Source organism: Bombina bombina, chromosome 6 (assembly GCF_027579735.1).
Source record: "Bombina bombina isolate aBomBom1 chromosome 6, aBomBom1.pri, whole genome shotgun sequence".
Lineage (NCBI taxonomy): Eukaryota > Metazoa > Chordata > Amphibia > Anura > Bombinatoridae > Bombina > Bombina bombina.
In genome coordinates this window covers 1,110,822,991-1,110,842,703 of record NC_069504.1, presented here as the reverse complement: position 1 = coordinate 1,110,842,703, position 19,713 = coordinate 1,110,822,991, and the positions used below count along the sequence as shown (strand labels likewise).

The 19,713-nt window shown below is 36.5% G+C and overlaps 1 protein-coding gene across 1 annotated transcript in view; it reads right to left on the bottom strand.

Moving 5' to 3' along the window:
• Window positions 1-690: 690 nt before the first annotated feature.
• Window positions 691-19,713, bottom strand: part of SULT4A1 (sulfotransferase family 4A member 1) — a 65,759-nt gene continuing 46,736 nt past the window's right edge. The window contains exons 6-7 of the mRNA XM_053716261.1: window positions 14,818-14,956; window positions 691-1,417 (exon numbers count right to left, since the gene is read on the bottom strand). Of these exons, the coding sequence (XP_053572236.1) occupies window positions 1,305-1,417; window positions 14,818-14,956 (252 nt within the window). The 3' untranslated portion in view covers window positions 691-1,304. The remainder of the gene's footprint in view (window positions 1,418-14,817; window positions 14,957-19,713) is intronic.

Below are 19,713 nucleotides of genomic sequence, written 5' to 3'. Positions count from 1 at the left end.
CAACTGCAAAACAAAGCATTTTATACTAACTTAAAGTGATAGTAAATCCTAGTGTTTCACAAATGCCAGGATTTACCAGTGGAACAAATAAAGGAGACTTTCTATCATGAAGTATAAAATACGTCATGCTGAAAATTCCTTTATTTGTCCTCAGGCAGCCCATGTCAAAACGCTATTTTGCTTGGAGGTGACGTTTATGGACATTTTATTGTAGATAAATCTTTTTAAAAGCTATTTAAAAAAGGTTAAAATATAACCCAATTCTGCTATTTTCGAGAATATAAGTACCCCTGTTTGTTTATGTCACATGTTGTGAGATACAAACCTCTCTTAAAGACAAAGGCAAGCCTTAATATGCAAATGGAGAAGAGTGGGAAGGGCAACCACTTACCCAGTAAAGAAGGCTGGAAACCTGGGAACTGAGTTAGGGAGGCCAATGGGTAGGGCAATCGGTGTTCCATGCTCATTCCATACTCCATGAGCCAGGGCATGTGGAGGCAGAGCTAAGAGTGTAGCATGGATGATGATTGTTTTGCTATGATTGGTCCTGAATGAAGTCAAATTATCAGGGGAGTGGCTAGGCAGGAGGGCAGTATACACTTAATCCTCAGACTTTGCTCCGCCCCTGCAGAACCACCATTACGTGAATGAAGCAGTCATTACCAAATAAATGAGACTCATTTTCATAAATAAGAGCTGGATATTTATTTTATTTGAATTAATCTGAAGTGATATGACACATGACATGGAACATACAACCAGTGCGACAACAGAGCCCCGAGGTGCATCAGACACACATCATTCACCCCAACTACAGTCAATGTCTTAGCACGTGACATAATGATTTATCAAAGTTTATTTCATTTTCCATGGAATCTCCATTTAAAAGCGCTAAAAAATATCATTTAACAACATTACTCTAAAAGAGAAAATGCGCACTACCCACTTGCACACGATAACTCGTACCATAGATTCTATAAGTAACATTTTCTTGACCTCCTGATCTTTTGTCTCATGATATATTAACCCTTTCTGTGATGGGAAGGCAGTAAAGAAAGATGTGTTTTCAGGTCTTTCCTTAGCAAGATGATGTCAACGCTGAACAGCCCAGATGTATATTAACTGCTCCAGCACTGCAGGAGTTAATTACCAAATAAATAATGAAATACTGAGAGAAGCAGCTGCCTCTCCACTGGTTTCAGATGATGTCATTACACAGGATAATTACAGTATATTTTGCAGCAGGTATAAAGAGAAGCGTCTGGCTTCTCCAGCAATTATATAGATAATGGTGCGTGCATTGCTTATAGGCTGAAGTCAAACATCAGCTCAGACTTCGCCATCCTCTGCTTATAGACCAGGTCAAACTTATCATTCATTGACACAGTGAATATGTCCTTCCATAGGCCGACTCTTCCTAGAAAGAGAAATGTAATTGTTAGATTGTGTATCTACTTATAGGGGTTTGTTTTGTATTCAGTATATATCCATTAAAATGCTCTATTTCCTTAATTGTAGCCAAATTCCTCTCGCAAGATCCTATAAAAGTATCTAGGCTACATTGAGTGTCATAAATTACCTCCATTGATTTTAACCCCTTCAGGACAGAGGTTTCTGTTTTTAAATGGACAGTCTGCTCCAGAATTTTTATTGTTTAAAAAGATAGATAATCCCTTTATTACCCATTCCCCAGTTTTGCATAAACAATACAGTTATATTAATACACTTTTTATCTCTGTGATTACCTTGTATCTAAGCCTCTGCAGACTGCCCCTTATCTCAGTAGTTCTTTTGACAGACTTGCATTTTAGCAAATCAGTGCTGACTCCACCGGAGTGAGCACAATATTAACTATATGGCACACATGAACTAGCGCTGTCTATCTGTGGAAAACTGTCAAAATGCACTGAGATAAGAGGAGGCCTTCAGGAGCTTAGAAAATAGCATGAGTCTACCTAGGTTTAGCTTTCAACAAAGAAAAACAAGGGAACAAAGCAAATTTAATGATAAAAGTGAATTGAAAAGTTGTTTAAATTTGCATGCCCTATCTTAATCATGAAAGTGTAATTTTGACTAGACTGTCCCTTTTAAAATGAGCATTTTTGCTCAGTTTTGTTTATGCCATAATTATCAGCTCTCTTGTTAAATGCAGCATACAGATTATATACTGTTTTTAACAGATAATAGGGCTTTCTTGTGATACCCTGTATGGGTACATTAAACAACAATAAATACGAATTTAATACTGAAAAATTGGGAAAAATAAAAAAGGCATTTTTTGCAGTTTTCTTTATAACCATTTCTACAAAACTAACGTAACAAATAAATACCTTCCAATAGATTCATTATGTTATCCTGATTTTAGGAATACCCCATATGTCTAGGTTTCCAAGATTTTCTTTCATTTATAGCAAATATAGGCAAAATACTACAAGAAAAGAATTATTGGTTTAACGCTAAAGTTTTAATAGTGGTCATCCAATCCAAAACCGCTACACAAAAGTATATTAACTAGACACCCAAGGTATTGCCCTAGAGGAGCTTTGACATATTTAATTTAACCTTTTTATCATTAAAGGGACATTATACACTCATTTTTTCTTTGCATAAATGTTTTGTAGATAATCTATTTATATAGCCCATAAAGTTTTTTTTTAAATAAATGTATAGTTTTGCTTATTTTTAAATAACATTGCTCTGATTTTCAGACTCCTAACCAAGCCCCAAAGTTTTATGTGAATACTGTCAGCTACCTTCTCCAGCTTGCTCCTGTTTATGTAAAGGGTCTTTTCATATGCAAAAGAAGGGGGAGGGGGGAGTGCCTTATTTGCCACTTGCAGTGGGCTTTCCAGCTACCTTTTCAACAGAGCCAAACTGACAGCTTCTAAGTATGTTTTTAAACAGTTTTATACTGGATTTTTATATCAGTATCTGTGCATCTTATTCTTTATAGTAGTGTCTATTACATGCAGTTATATGAAAATGAGTGTATACTGTCCCTTTAAGGGCAGAAAAAAAGTACTTAGGAATAAAAAAAAATTTAAAAACTTGATTAAAATAAAATTATAAAAAAATAAACTATAATAAAATAAATGTTATTATACAAAATATAAAAACACTTTATTAAAATACATTTTACACTTTTATTCATATATACCTGATACCAGCATGCATTGAAGCTTGCCAGTACCTAGGGCCCCATTACATATGCGGCGTTGCCCGCAATAGCCGGGGACGCCGTTTTTTACGCAATTTTGGTATTACATATACGGCGTAGCATACAAGTTATACGCAGATATATTTCACCTGTCGCCCGCAATTTTTACTCCCATAAGCTAACATGGGACTGCGTCGCAAATCGATATTCAATATTCAGTGCAAGGACTTAGGTGGCAAAAATGGAGAAATCTTACTCCATTTTCACCTCGCCATACTAAGGCAGCCGCAGCAGGCCTTACGCTGAGTATGGGAGCACCGTAACTCCCGAAACTGCCTACAAAAATAAACTAACACCTAACGCATGCGCAATATCTATCTACCTGTCAACCGCCAACCCCCACCGCAATAACTAATAAAGTGTTTTAACCCCTATATCTGCCATCAAACCCACACCGCAACTACAAATAAAGTATAAACCCCTATATCTGCCAACCCCAACTACCTAATAAAACTATTAACCCCTAATCCGCCATTAACCCACAATGCAAACTACCTATTAAAGTATTAACCCTTAAACCGCCAAAGCCCACAACGCGAACAACCTATCAAAGTATTAATCCCTAAACCGACAAAGCCCACAATGCAAATAAATAATTAAATTACTAAGCCCCCTAACCTAACACCCCCTAACCTAACACCCCCTTAATGAACCCAAATAACCTAAATTACAAAATACTAAAGTTACTATTAAAATAAAAAAACCTAACACTACTTTAAAAATAAAAAATAAACTAAGTATAAATTAAAGAGACAGTCTAGTCAAAATTAAAATTATGTTGTAGACTGTCCCTTTAAACTACAATTAAATAAAATTAAAAAAATCTAAGATTAAAGAAAATAAAAAACAAAGTGATCAAATTTTAAAAAATTATTCCTAATCCCTATGAAAATAAAAAAGCCCCCAAAATAAAAACACCCCCTACTCTAAGAATAAGCTACCAGTAGCCCTTAAAAGGGCTTTTTGCAGGGCATTGCCCAAAGATAATCAGCTCTTTTACATTAAAAATACACAAAGTCCCTCCTAACAGTAAAACCCCCCACCCACCAAACCCCCCCAAATAAAAAACCTAACACTAAAAAACATAACTACCCATTGCCCTGAGAAGGGCATTTGTTTGGGCATTGCCCTTAAAAGGGCATTTAGCTCTTTTACAAAGTGCCCACCCTAATCTAAATATATAAAACCTCACCAAAAATTAGAAAAAAACCTAAGTCTAACCCACAGGTTGGTACTCACCATTCCTGAAGTCCGGCGGATAAGGTCCTGTCCCATGCGGTGAAGTCTTATTCCAATCGGCGACCTCTTCTTTCTTCTTCCAGGAACAATCCGCTATTCAAATCAGCCAAATAGAATTTCAGTAGCTCTCATCCTATTGGCTGATTTGAACAGCCAATAGGATTTGAGTAGCTCTCATCCTATTGGCTGATTTGAATTTGAAGAATCAAATCAGCCAATAGGAATTCAAGGGATGACATTTTGAATCGCGTCCCTTGAATTCACTATCCATTGTACGGCGGCGATCGTACGAAGAGGATCTTCCACGCTCCATGGCTCCGTGGTCACCGGTCTTCAGTTCCAGGATCGCCGGTCTTCAGCTCCACAGTCATCGGTCTTCAGCTCCGCCCTCCGTTCTGCGCCAGATTGTTCCTGGAAGAAGAAAGAAAAGGTTGCCGCTTGGAAGAAGACTTCACCGCATGGGACAGGACCTTTTCCGCCGGACTTCAGGAATGGTGAGTATCAACCTAGGGGTTAGACTTAAGTTTTTTTTTATTTTTGGTGAGGTTTTATTTATTTAGATTAGGGTGGGCACTTTGTAAAAGAGCTAAATGCCCTTTTAAGGGCAATGCCCAAACAAATGCCCTTTTCATGGCAATGGGTAGTTGTGTTTTTTAGTGTTATGTTTTTTATTTGGGGGGGTTTGGTGGGTGGGGGGGGATTTACTGTTAGGGGGGACTTTGTGTATTTTTAATGCAAAAAGCACTTTTAAGGGCTACTGGTAGTTTATTCTTAGAGTAGGGGGTGTTTTTTGGGGGGGGCTTTTTTATTTTCATAGGGATTAGGTATAATTACTTTCTGTAATCTTAGATTTTTTAATTTGATGTAATTGTAGTTTAAAGGGACAGTCTACACCAGGATTTTAATTTTGACTAGACTGTCCCTTTAATTTATACTTAGTTTTTTTGTTTTTGTTTTTTAAAGTAGTGTTAGATTTTTTTATTTTAATAGTTATTAACTTTAGTATTTTGTAATTTGGGTTCATTTAGGAGGTATTAGGTTAGGGGGTGTCAGGTTAGGGGCTTAGTAATTTAATTATTTGCATTGTGGGCTTTGGCGGTTTAGGGGGTTAATACTTTGATAGGTTTATTGCGTTGTGGGCTTTGGCGGTTTAGGGGTTAATACTTGAATAGGTAGTTTGCGTTCTTGGCTTTGGTGTTTAGGGGTTAATACTTTAATAGGTAGTTTGCGATGTTGGGGTTGGCGGATTTAGGTGTTAATACTTTAATAGGTTTATTGCGGCGTGGGTTTAATGGCAGATTTAGGGGTTAATACTTTAGTTAGTACTTGCGGTGTGGGTTTGATGGCAGATATAGGGGTTAATAGTTTAAATAGGCATATTGCGATGTGGGGGGGGTTGTCGGTTTAGGGGTTAATACTTTTTATTAGTTTCAATGCGGGTTTGATGGCGGATATAGGGGTTTTACGTGTCAGGCTTATTTTTACAGGACATTTTATATATTTTTTTAACTTTTTTTAGGCGCCGGCAGTTTCTAAAGTGCCATAAGACACTGGCGACTCCAGAAATTTACGCTCATTTCTGGACATCGCTAGTTTATCCGACTTACGGCACTTTATGAACTGCCAGCGCCGTATATGTAAGACCCCGATGTGCGAGGGGAAATTACGGGTGGCGGGGGTTGCAGCGTTTGCGCTGAAGCCTGCGCCGTATATGTAATCTCGCCCCTAGTCTCCATTTAAAGTATACAATCACAGTAACTGTCAGTTGCATCTATTGTAATGTAAATTAATACAATTCAGCAGCCCTCTTAATAGTTTATTTGTTTACTCATCTGCAGTGGAAACCATTCTATAAGAACTCACATTTGATATTTTTTGTTTTGGCAGATATGAATCTGACAACTCTCCCACCGGTAACACCCACCTGGAACCTGGTGCTCTCATGAAAGTAAAGTTTTACAAGCTAATCACCTGCCTGCCACCATGTCTGTGACACATCTTCAGAATGAAAACAACCAAAGCGCTAAAAGGAAACAAAAATATGACTGAAAATAAATACAACACATTTAAATGAAAAAGAAACAAATTATTCTTGTGATGATAAATGAATAAATTAAATAATAAACAAATAACAAAGCTCAAACATAAATCAGGGAAAACAAAGTTTAAAAAAAAATCTTAAAAAGAAAATAGCTAAAATATAAATTCAAAGCTCAAAAACATAAACTATGTTTCCAGCTAAACCTGTGCATAATGTCCCTATCAGAATTCTTTATTTAAAGGGACAGTCAACACCCGACACAACTTAATCCCATACCTTAGATCCAAAAAAGAAGGTGCGTCTGCACCGCATCCCATGTTCAATACCTCTAATGTTATATGTGTAATCATCCAAAGCACATACAGTTTTATCCTGTAGATATGGCCGACAAACTCCCCCCCTCCTCCGTCTTATTCTCTATTAAATTCCATGCTCATTCACTGTGACGCTGTTTCTTTGCTAATGCGCATGAGCATTACAATTTATGTCCGCTCGCCAGCAGAAATAGAAAGTGCAGCTGCAAATCACCGTGAATGCGTGTAAAGAATCCAACCGAGGATTGGATTCTGATTGGCGGAGACCTTTAAAATGAAAGTTACTACGTAACGGTGGCCATATCTGCAGGAGAAAATCGTATGTGCTTTGGATGATTACACATATAACGTTAGAGGTATTGAACATGGGATGCGGTGCAGACGCATCTTCTTTTTTGGATCTAAGGTATGGGATGAAGTTGTGTCCGGTGTTGACTGTCCCTTTAAAATGTTGCCAGTGGCATAAACTCATTTCTGGTAAACTGTAGGAAAATTGGGCAAAATAAATATGCTGAAGTTATTTTTTATTTTTTTTCTAAGCAATTAAATATTTTATAGAAATGCAATTTTGATTTTAATGTTTCTTTAAAATTAGAGTTCAGGTTAACCCCTTGGATGCCATTGAGAGCTGTAAGGCATTTCAATATACTGCACTGCAGCGCTTTCTTACAGCCAAAGGGTTAACTATAACAGAATGTCTGTAAGGTCTTGGCTAAAGTTTCTAGGATAAATTATTAAAGGGCATTAAACACTAAGGGCCAGATTACAAGTGAATCACTATTTAACACACCCGCTCGAGCGGTAACTGTGTTAGAAGTAAGCTTTTTGCGCGCGTTGGTTTGTACTTGTATTAATATTATTATTAAGTTAAAAGTAAAAAGTTAGCAGTAAAAAGCCGTACTTACAATATCTTGCGAGCGATAACATATTCGCCTATACAAGTCGATGGAGAAAAAAAGTTGAAAAACCTAACACCCAACTCGCATGGAAACCATATTGTTTATTCTCAAGTGCGCTAACCCCACATGAAAATATGAATATTTCACACAGAAGAGTATGGTCTTTTTATTCATAAATAAATATTTCTACATATATATGATTTTTTTGGTACAATATACAGATATATATATATATATATATATATATATACACATACATACATACATGAGTATATATAGGTATAGATATATACAGACATACTGTATATAGGAATACCTATTTATAAATACATAGAACATATTCTGCTATCTGCAGAACAGTGGAATAGGAAATATTTACAGTAAATACACAGTCAACACTTTATTAAATATGTATATTGCATAACTATGCCTTTACATGAAACTTCAAAGGGCTCCAATGCACTAATATATACATACAGTATATATATACATACACACACACACACACACACACACACACACACATATATATATATATATGTGTGTGTGTGTGTGTGTGTACATATGTATTTATGTCTGTATATGTGTACATATGTATTTATGTCTGTATATGTGTACATATGTATTTATGTCTGTATATGTGTTCATATGTATTTATGTGTGTATATGTGTACATATGTATTTATGTGTGTATATGTGTACATATGTATTTATGTCTGTATATGTGTACATATGTATTTATGTCTGTATATGTGTACATATGTATTTATGTCTGTATATGTGTACATATGTATTTATGTCTGTATATGTGTACATATGTATTTATGTGTGTATATGTGTACATATGTATTTATGTGTGTATATGTGTACATATGTATTTATGTCTGTATATGTGTACGTATGTATTTATGTCTGTATATGTGTACGTATGTATTTATGTGTGTATATGTGTACATATGTATTTATGTGTGTATATGTGTACATATGTATTTATGTCTGTATATGTGTACATATGTATTTATGTCTGTATATGTGTACATATGTCTGTAAATACAAATATACACATATAAATACATAAACACATATGTACTGTATATATATATATACATCTTTAGACATCTATATATGTATGCATCTCATTGTTAAAACCCTTTGGGACCTATTTATCAAGCTCCATAACCTGCTGCTCTGAGGCGGGAGACAGACATCGCCGGAAATCAACCCGATCCAATACGATCGGGTTGATTGACACCCCATGGCCGCGAATCTGCAGGGGGCAGTATTGCACCAGCATTTCACCAGTGTATGCTGTCGGCATTTATCGATGTGCAGCGGACATGATCAGCAATATTGGATCGTGTCCACTCGCACGTTCTTAAATAGGCCATTTGTCTGCCTTTTTTTTCTAACACCTGAGATCTCATATCTTTGAGCCTTTATAACTTTTCTGTGCAATATTTTTTTAAATAATGTTTTATGTTAATATGAGTGTAATTATACTAATGTATTTTTTTATGTGTTTTGTGACCTATTTTGTTTCACAAAACATTTGACCAGAGCTATGAGAACTCGTTGAACCGACATGCATTAACTTCAATTGAGCTCAAGTAATTTGCATTTATTTTCAACTTGTAATAGGAGCGAAAACCCCGATGCACAAACAGCCAATGAGTTTTTGTGGGAAAACTGGTAGCGCACCGCTCTGTCCCTAAATAAATGCTAGATAAAATGATGCATTCAAAGCAAATATTAACAGGGGGGTCATATGCAGATGTATTATTTCAAATAATACAAATTGTTAGCTAGGTTTAGTGTCTATAAAGCAAGAGGCTGCCATGTTGTAACCTAGGTATGCTTCTCTACTGAGACCAATCAGGGACAGTTATAAATGAGTCACTAGAGTGTGCAAACAGTGACTGCCTGTAGAATATAGAAACAATAAATGTTCTTCCTTTTTCTATAAGAAATATACTTGTTTCCCTAAAAGACCAAAAAGAAAACATAACTTTGCTTTTTACGGAGAGTAGGACAAACCACAACTTTTACACATAAAAGAGGTGTAATGTCCCTTTAAGTCTGGAGTCCCCACTTCTATTTTTAACAGGAATTATTATATAATTATATTACAGGGAAGGGGGGCAAAATAGATTATAAAGGTATAATGTAATTTGTTAAGTACATATAATTAAACATATTATATAACAATCTCAAAATAACCCTTTAATACTCATCAAATAAATGTCACCTCCTGAAGGAAGAGAATGTATGAGGTGGGTACCATGAAGAAATAATGATGGCTACTACTATACCTGCACCTTAATTTAAGAAGGATCTGAATCCATAATACTGAAAGATTTACCCTCACGGAATAGAATTTAGCAGTAAATAATCTCTGCAGATGAGAAGGACTGACCGTCAGGTTATATAATACAACTATGTAATACCTCACATTCTGTGTCCTAAAAATATATTTATATAATACAGCCAATCTAGGACAGCTTCTTTATATCAAAATGTCAAATGTGCTTCATTCTCTTGGTATCATTTGTTGAAGGAGCAGCTGTGCACTACTGGTTTCTAACTGAACACATGGGTGAGCCAATGACTATCGGTATATACATGCTAGAACCTACGTTCTTTGCTGCTCCTGAGCTTACTTAAATAAACCTTTCAGTAAAGGATAACAAGAGAAGGAAGCATATTAAATAATAAAAGTAATTTGGAAAGTTGTTTAAAATTGTATGTTCTGTCTAAATCATGAATGTCTACTTATGACTTTACTGTTCCTTTAACTTGTTTACCCAACCTTTCTCCTTGGATACTGATTCTGTCTGACTGCTTTGCCTTGAACCCAACCTCTGGCTTGCTGACCTTGCTTCTTTTTGCTGATTTGGTGCTTCCTTGCCTGACCTGGTCTTGACCTTGGACTGTCCCTGTTTTAAACTGCCTTCTGATTCTGTCATCGGGAAGTTCTATTTACTTGTCTGCTACTAGCAGTCATGTTCTGAGTTCCATCAAGGAAGCTGGGTTAGTGATATCTGCTATCTCTACTCAGCCACTGGGTCCCTTCCTGGACTAATGCTTGCCGCTCATCGTAACATAAATGCGGAATATAAACCAGCTATGGATTTGCAGTATACGTAAAATATTTATAGAACAAAGTAATGGCAATAATTATTTATAACTTCAAATAAAATAAGAATAGTAAAGAAAAAGAAATTGATGGAAAAACAAAATGAGAACATTATTAAAGCTATAAATAAAATGGAATGGTGTGTGCTGCATTAGTAGCTGTTAATCTTCTACTTCTTAGCTAAACAGATCCTGGGAATCCTAATTCTAAACTTTTCAGTTTAGAAGGGCATTGGGCTCAAAATGTCTCTATCATCCATATAAAAGACTGCCCTTTAAACATATTCATAAGTTTGTGCCTGATTAAAGATAAACATTGTTTAAACAGAAATTAATGCAGCAGTATCGGGTTTGAATATCCTACAAAAGCCCATTAGCTGATAGGCACTTCCTACAAAAGCTCATTAGCCTATAAGTACTTCCTACAAAAACTCATTAGCCAATAAGCACTTCATACAAAAAGCTCATTGGTTGATAAGCACTTCCTATAAAAACTCATTAGCCAATAAGCACTTCCTACGAAAAGCTAATTGGCTGGTAAGCACTTCCTACAAAAGTTTATTAGCTGATAAGCACTTCCTACAAAAGCTTATTCCTACAAAGGTTTATTAGCTGATAAATACTTCCTACAAAAGCCCATTGGCTGATAAGCACTTTCTACAAAAGTTCATTAGCCGATAAGCACTTCCTACAAAAGCTCATTGGCTGAAAAGCACTTCCTGCAAAAGAATGCCTTTGCCATGCTCATCTTCCTTACATGTCACTCTTCACCTGCTGCACCTCTCTGCCAATCCCTTCACTTCCTCTTGCCTCCAGGATTAAACACAAAATTTGGACTCTGACATACAAGGCCATCAGCTGCACTGCTCCCCCCTATATCTCAGACCTTGGGGCCTATTTATGAAAGGCCTGTTGGACATTGCGGATCATGTCTGACAGACCTCGATGAATGCCGAGAGCAATGCGCTCTCCGCATTCAGCATTGCACCAGCAGCTCTTGTGAACTGCTGGTGCAACGCCGCCCCCTGCAAATTCGCAGCCAATTGGCCGCTAGCAGGGTGTGTCAATCAACCCGATCGTATTCGATCCGGTTGAATTGCGGCGATCTCTGTCTGCATCCTCAGAGCAGGCGGACAGGTTATGGAGCAGCGGTCTTTAACTGGTGTTTCTGCCGAGCCTGAAGGCTCGCCAGAAACACGGGGCTTCAAGCTCCATGCGGAGCTTGATAGATATGCCCCTAAGTCTCCAGATACTCTCCCTCCCGTCCCCTTCACTCTGATCACAACCTCCTACTCTCCTCCTCTCTTGTTACCTACTCACATTCCCGTTTACAGGACTTCTCCAGACTGGTTTCCGCCTTGTGGAACTCTCTACCTCACTCCACAAGACTCTCCCCTAGTTTTGAAAGCTTCAAACACTCCCTAAAGACTCTACTGTTCAGGGACGCATACAACCTACACTAACCTTTCCTAATACCAGTTCCTCTCCTCCATTGATATCTACCATGAACCCCCTTATAATGTAAGCCATAGAGCCTAACTGTTTGCAGATCACCTCGGCAGGGCCCTCTACCTATTTGATCCCTATAAATGTTACCTTGTATACCGCCTATGTTTATAGCGCTGCTGAATCTGTTGGTGCTCTACAAATAACCGATAATAATAATAAAGTTAATTGGCTAATAAGCACTTCCTACAAAAGCTCATTATCTGATAATCACACCCTACAAAAGTTCCTTGGCTGATAATCACTTCTTACAAAAGCTCATTGGCTGAAAAGCACTTCCTACAAAAGCTTATTGGCTGATAAGCCCTTCATACAAAAGCTCATGAGCTGATAAATACTTCCTATAAAAGCTCATTAGCTGATAAGTACTTCCTACAAAAGCTCATGGGCTGAAAAGCACTTCCTACAAAAGTTAATTGGCCGATAAGCACTTCCTACAAAAGCTCATTATCTAATAATCACCTACAGCTGATAAGTACTTCCAACAAAAGCTTATTAGCCAATAAGTTCTTCCTATAAAAGCTAATTAGCCCATAAGATCTTCCTACAAAAGCTCATTGGCTGATAAGCACTTCCTTCAAAAGCTCATAAGCTGATATGGGCCTCCTATAAAGGTTAATTGGCTGATAAGCACTTCCTACAAAAGCTGATAAGCACTACGTACACAAGTTCATTAGCTGATAAGTGCTTCCTACAAAAGCTAATTGGTTGATAAGCACTTTCTACAAAAGCTCATTATCTGATAATCACTTCCTAGAAAAGCTCATTAGCTGATAAGCACTTCCTACAAAAGCTCATTGGCTGATAAGCACTTCCTACAAAAGCTCATTGGCCAAGAATCACTTACCACAATTGTTAATTGGCTAAAAAGTACTTCTTGAAACTGCCCATTGGCTGAAAGACACATTATTAACCATAAAGCATTTGAAGAAAGTACAAATGCTTATCAGCTGATGAGTACTTCCAACAAAAGCTTATTAGCTGATAAGTTCTTCCTATAAATGCTCATTAGCCGATCAGATCTTCCTACAAAAGCTTATTGGCTGATAAGCACTTCCTTCAAAAGCTGATAAGCACTATGTACACAAGCTCATTAGCTGATAAGTACTTCCTACAAAAGCTCATTAGCTGATAAACACCTCCTACAAAAGTTAATTGGCAGATAATCCCTTCCTACAAAAGCTTATTGGCTGATAAGCGCTTCCTACAAAAGCTCATTGGCTGATAAGCACTTCCTACAAAAGCTCATTGGCTGATAAGCACTTCCTTCAAAAGCTCATTGGCCCAGAATCACTTCCCACAATTGTTAATTGGCTAAAAAGTACTTCCTGAAACTGCCCATTGGCTGAAAGACACACATTATTAACCAAAAAGCATTTGAAGAAAGTTATATAATCAGCATTAGTGAAGTGTATGAAACTGCTGCATTTGTTTCAGTTTACATTGACAACAATTTTACCTTTAAATCAGTATGTTTAGATATGGATCTTTTATTGAAGTGATATAAACATTTCAAGTAAATTGTCCTCTCCTACTGTGTCCCTACATTCATCTGGTGAGGGAGTTACTACATTCAATTTACCAGCTTCCTGTCATAAAGCTCCTTTATTACATGATTGCTTTAAAAGTGCAGTGGCTCTAAACGAGGAGGCCAAACGGTTGACCCAGCCTGTTCCTGACCAGGAAATTGCCTAAGTCCTGTTCTGTTCCAAGTGGTTTACTCGGCCTCCTGCTGTTTTACTAACATGTTGCTTAACTGGCCCATGTTTCTTTGCCTCTAGCAGGTGAGCAGAGAAACATGGGCTGCTGATTCACTAAACCCGAAGAACGGTTCTGCTATGAATAATCTTCTACTTGGTGATATTTTGTAGACAGTTTCTCATAATCCCCAAAACCATAAAATAAAAAAGATAAATAGTGCAGTAAACACGCTCAGGGTCCACAGTAAAAAAACATATGAAATCATACTTTATATTTTAATGAGAATAAAGGTGTATTTTCTTGCATAGCTCCACATCTGTGGCTTCCAAAAAGCTAAAATTCATGCAATTTCCAGCCTCCAATAGATGTAAAAGACCTTTATGTCTTGTAAACTGGGTCCATAGGTACAAAAACAACATTTCAGGCCTGCAATAGGCCATTAGTCATGACTAAGGGCCTATTGAAAACCTGAAATGTTGTTCTTGCACCTATGGACCCAGTTTACAAGACATAAAGGTCTTTTACATCTATTGGAGGCTGGAAATTGCATGAATTTTGTAAATCTATTGAGACCTGGCAAGTCTTTTTTTCTGTGCCCCATACCTGAATGTGTGCTGCTTTCAAATTTTGGATATAATATTGTTTTCAAAAAGCTAAACTGTGATTTCTTCTAAAATATGTTGCTTGCAGGTTAGTTTGACTGCTCTTTCTAATAATACAGTGGACCATAATGTGTCTCTAATATCCTCATCTGATGTGAGAACCTACCTCTTCCAACAGGAAGTGCATCGGCATTACAGCATTGGTCAATGAGCTGATGACAGTGCTCGACCACAGCCTCTAACTGTGCTTTATCATAGGACACACCAAGGAATCTCGCCAACTGCTCCACAAGTGTCGCAAGGTCCTGTAAATAACCACATGCAGAGAGAGATCAGTGTGTTACAACTTCTCGGTGTGCACCGTGTAATTGTTCTATAGCTTAAGGTAATTTTAATACAATCTGAGACAAAAACACATACAAGCACTCTCCATAGTAAAAACAGTCAAGTTGTGAAACTCTCTGCAAAAGTATATTGTTATGGTAGATTTAAAAAAAACACTATACTGTAAAGAGAGAGAGACAGACAAACAGAAAAAGAGAAAGAGAGAAGGGAGAGGGATACCAGAAAATCTACTCTTCATACAGGCTCAGTCCATTTAAATGGGTTTGTCCTTTAGAACCTTGGGTGGTGGTTTGAATGAACAAAAACATCTGTTTCAAATACAAAAATAAATATAAAAGAGCATTTTCCATACACTTACTACTCTGCAGATTACAAGTGGAGTGCAATTGATCATACCTTTTTTCTTGACTTTGTGCAAAGAATAGCTCACAGTCTAGTATTAAATATACTTTAACTAAAGAGTCATTGCGCCCGTATTGTAAGTGGTGAGTTAAGTGTTGTGCTATAACACAATACAAAATACCTCTGTTAAATTTAGAACTTTTTAATATCTGAAGTAAACCCTTATTATTAATAGTATAGGCAGATCTACACACATCACTTCACTACTAACGCACAATCAGCGCAGCGACTGAGCGATATCTTACGTAAACTTTACTACACACCTGCATAGAAGGGGTTTAGCACACCTGCGCTGTCAGATATGCAGATGTTAGTGCGCTCAAGACTACCACTCAAGAACAAAAAAAAATGCTTTTTAATGAGCATGTTAATGCACAATTTGTAATCTAGGCCATTAACACATTTTACAGTATACTGTCCCTTTAATAGGTTGGAAGGGACAGTGCACTGTAAAATTGTTGTTATATTAATGTATTTTCAATGACTTATTATACCAGCTGCAGAGTATAAAATTTATGAGAAATTGCATTTTTAGGGTTATTTGTGTATATAAAGTAGCTGGTTTTGTGCTTTTAAACCGCAGCCTATTACAATGGGTTGAGCTTCAGGTAATATCATATCTTATTATGTTATCACTTTGTGTACACACACTTGCTTCCCTATCTTATATTTTTCTGGAAAACTAAAGCTCAATACATAGAGAGAACAATGGAAAATTATAATTTAATACACTCCAGCAGGTAAAATGAATCATTGGGAACTATTTAAATGGGAGATTTTTCTGGGGGTGAACTGTCCCTTTAAGCTGAGCGCCGAAGTCTTGATACTACAAATATACATAAGACAAAATGTATAGGATTAGATATATAGGTGCAGCTATATATATATATATATATATATATATTTATTTAAGAATAAATATAACATATTCTGCTATGTGAATGTAAAATATGTACAGTAAATATACAGTAAAATTCATAAATACATCTGTACACACATATAAACGCTATATATACATACATATACTTATTTAGACACATATATATATATATATATATATATATATATATATATATATATATATATATATATATATATATATATATATACTGTATATATCTCTAGGTTAAAGCCCTTTGCAGCCCTTTTTTTTCTAACACCTGAGATCTCATATCTTTAATTCCTTATAACTTTTTAATGCAATCTTTTTCAAATAATTTTATCAGACAGTGTTAGTGTACTTTTTAATGTCTTTATTATCTTTTATGTGCCACTTTTTTGTCTCGCTCAACAGTTAAAAGAGCTCTGAAGTTGCGCTAACCGGATGTGAGTTAAATTCAATTGCGCTCAAGCGAAAGTGCGCACAGTCCCACAATATTCCCCTTATCACTCGCACACAACAGTTAGTGCTCCCCTCGAAATAACGCCCTCAATGGTTAAAACTAATTTACTTTTAAGCACCCCTTTAATTTATTTTTCTAGATTTTAGAAACAAAGTAAAAAAATAATCTTCTGGATTACAAGAAAACAATTTTTGTTTTTTTCCCCAACCATTATTCTTATATAACAACTGGAATAGAGTATAATAATTTGTTGGGGTTTATTTTATCTAAAAAAAAAAAAAGAAACTCCATTTGTAATTACACTTTATACTGTAAATAAATATCTGTGTAACATAAAAAAAGAAGAGACAATTAGGCAGAGTAATATGATTTAAAGAACATAAAAGTCCATAAAAGTGGTTCAGATACAGCAGGCAATTGTAACCCCTTAACAACGGACGCCATATAAGGTATGATGTCCATTGCTGAGCCATTAATTGCGCTGTGCTACCCTGTACATTTATGTACTTCAACAAACATTTTTTTTGTTTTCATACTTATGGATACGTGTCTCTTTCCTGCGGGAGTTGTCCCTATTTGCCATTGAGCAAATGATCTTTGAGTATCAGTAAACTTTTTGACTCTAAACTTTTAACAAACATGCACCTAGATTACGAGTTTTGCGTTAACAGGGGTGCGGTGCTAACGAGCAGTTTATGCTCACCGCTCACTTGCATACAATGCTGGTATTACGGGTTTTTAGAAATCCGGCGTTAGCTGCAAAAAAGTGAGCGAAGAGCAAAATTTTGCTCCACATCTCACCTCAATACCAGCGCTGCTTACGGTAGGGATCAATGGGGGAGAGCCTGCTGAAAAAAAACCTAACACCTGCAAAAAAGCAGCGTTCAGCTTCTAACGCAGCCCCAATGATTCCTATGGGGAAATACTTTTTATCTCTACACCTAACACCCTAACATGAACCCAGAGTCTAAACACCCCTACTATTACACTTATTAACCCCTAATCTGCTGCCCCCGACATCACCGACACCTACATTATATTATTAACCCCTAATCTGCCGCTCTGTAAACCGCCGCCACCTACATTATACTTATGAACCCCTAATCTGCTGCCCCCAACATTGCCGAACCCTACATTATATTTATTAACCCCTAATCTGCCGTCCCCAATGTCGCTGCAACCTAACTACATTTATTAACCCCTAATCTGCCGCCCCCAACGTCGCCACCACTATAATAAAGTTATTAACCCCCAAATCTAAGTCTAACCCTTATCCCCCCTAACAAATTTAATTTAAATAAATCTAAATAAAATTAATACAATTCACTAAATTATTCCTATTTAAAACTAAATACTTACCTATAAAATAAGCCCTAAGATAGCTACAATATAACTAATAGTTACATTGTAGCTATCTTAGGGTTTATTTTTATTTTACAGGCAACTTTGTATTTATTTTAACTAGGTACAATAGTTATTAAATAGTTATTAACTATTTAATAACTTCCTAGTTAAAATAAAGACAAATTTACCTGTAAAAAAACCTAAACTAAGTTACAATTACACCTAACACTAGACTATAATTCAATTAATTACCTAAACTAAATACAATTCATTACAATTTAAAAAAAATATCTAAAGTACGAAAAAAAATTATTTTACAGAAAATAATAAAATAATTACAAGATTTTTAAACTAATTACACCTACTCTAATCCCCCCCAAAAATAAAAAAAAGCCCTACCCTACACTAAATTACAAATAGCCCTTAAAAGGGCCTTTTGCTGGGCATTGCCCCAAAGTAATCAGCTCTTTTACCTGTAAAAAAAAAAATAACATATACCCCCCCAACATTAAAACCCACACAACCAACCCTACTCTAAAACCCACCCAATCCCCCCTTAAAAAAACCTAACACTAACCCCTTGAAGATCACCCTACCGTGAGACGTCTTCACCCATCAGGGCAGAAGTGGTCCTCGGGCAGAAGTCTTCATCCAAGCCGGGCAGAAGAGGTCCTTCAGATGGGCAGAAGTCTTCATCCAGATGGCATCTTCTATCTTCATCCATCCGGCACAGAGCGGGTCCATCTTCAAGACATCCGACGCGGAGCATCCTCTTCTTTCTTCTTCCGACGACTGAATGAAGGTTCCTTTAAATGACATCATCCAAGATGGCATCCCTTCAATTCCGATTGGCTGCTAGAATTCTATCAGTCAATCGGAATTAAGGTACAAAAAATCCTATTGGCTGATGCAATCATCCAATAGGATTGAGCTCGCATTCTATTGGCTGATTGGAACAGCCAATAGGATTTTTTCTACCTTAATTCCAATTGGCTGATAGAATTCTAGACCTCTTCTGCCCGACTTGGATGAAGACTTCTGCCCATCTGGAGGACCACTTCTGCCCGGTTGGGTGAAGACGTCTCACGGTAGGGGGATCTTCAAGGGGTTAGTGTTAGGTTTTTTTAAGGGGGGATTGGGTGGGTTTTAGAGTAGGGTTGGTTGTGTGGGTGGTGGGTTTTAATGTTGGGGGGGGAATTGTACTTTTTTTTTACGGGTAAAAGCTGATTACTTTGGGGCAATGCCCCGCAAAAGGCCCTTTTAAGGGCTATTTGTAATTTAGTGTAGGGAAGGGCTTTTTTATTTTGTTAGGGGGATTAGAGTAGGTGTAATTAGTTTAAAATTCTTGTAATTATTTTATTATGTTCTGTAATTTAGTATTTTTTTTTTTTCGTACTTTAGATATTTTTTTCAATTGTAATTAATTGTATTTAGTTTAGGTAATTAATTTAATTATAGTTTAGTGTTAGGTGTAATTGTAACTTAGGTTAGGTTTTATTTTACAGGTAAATTTGTCTTTATTTTACCTAGGTAGTTATTAAATAGTTAATAACTATTTAATAACTATTCTACCTAGTTAAACTAAATACAAACTTGCCTGTAAAATTAAAATAAACCCTAAGATAGCT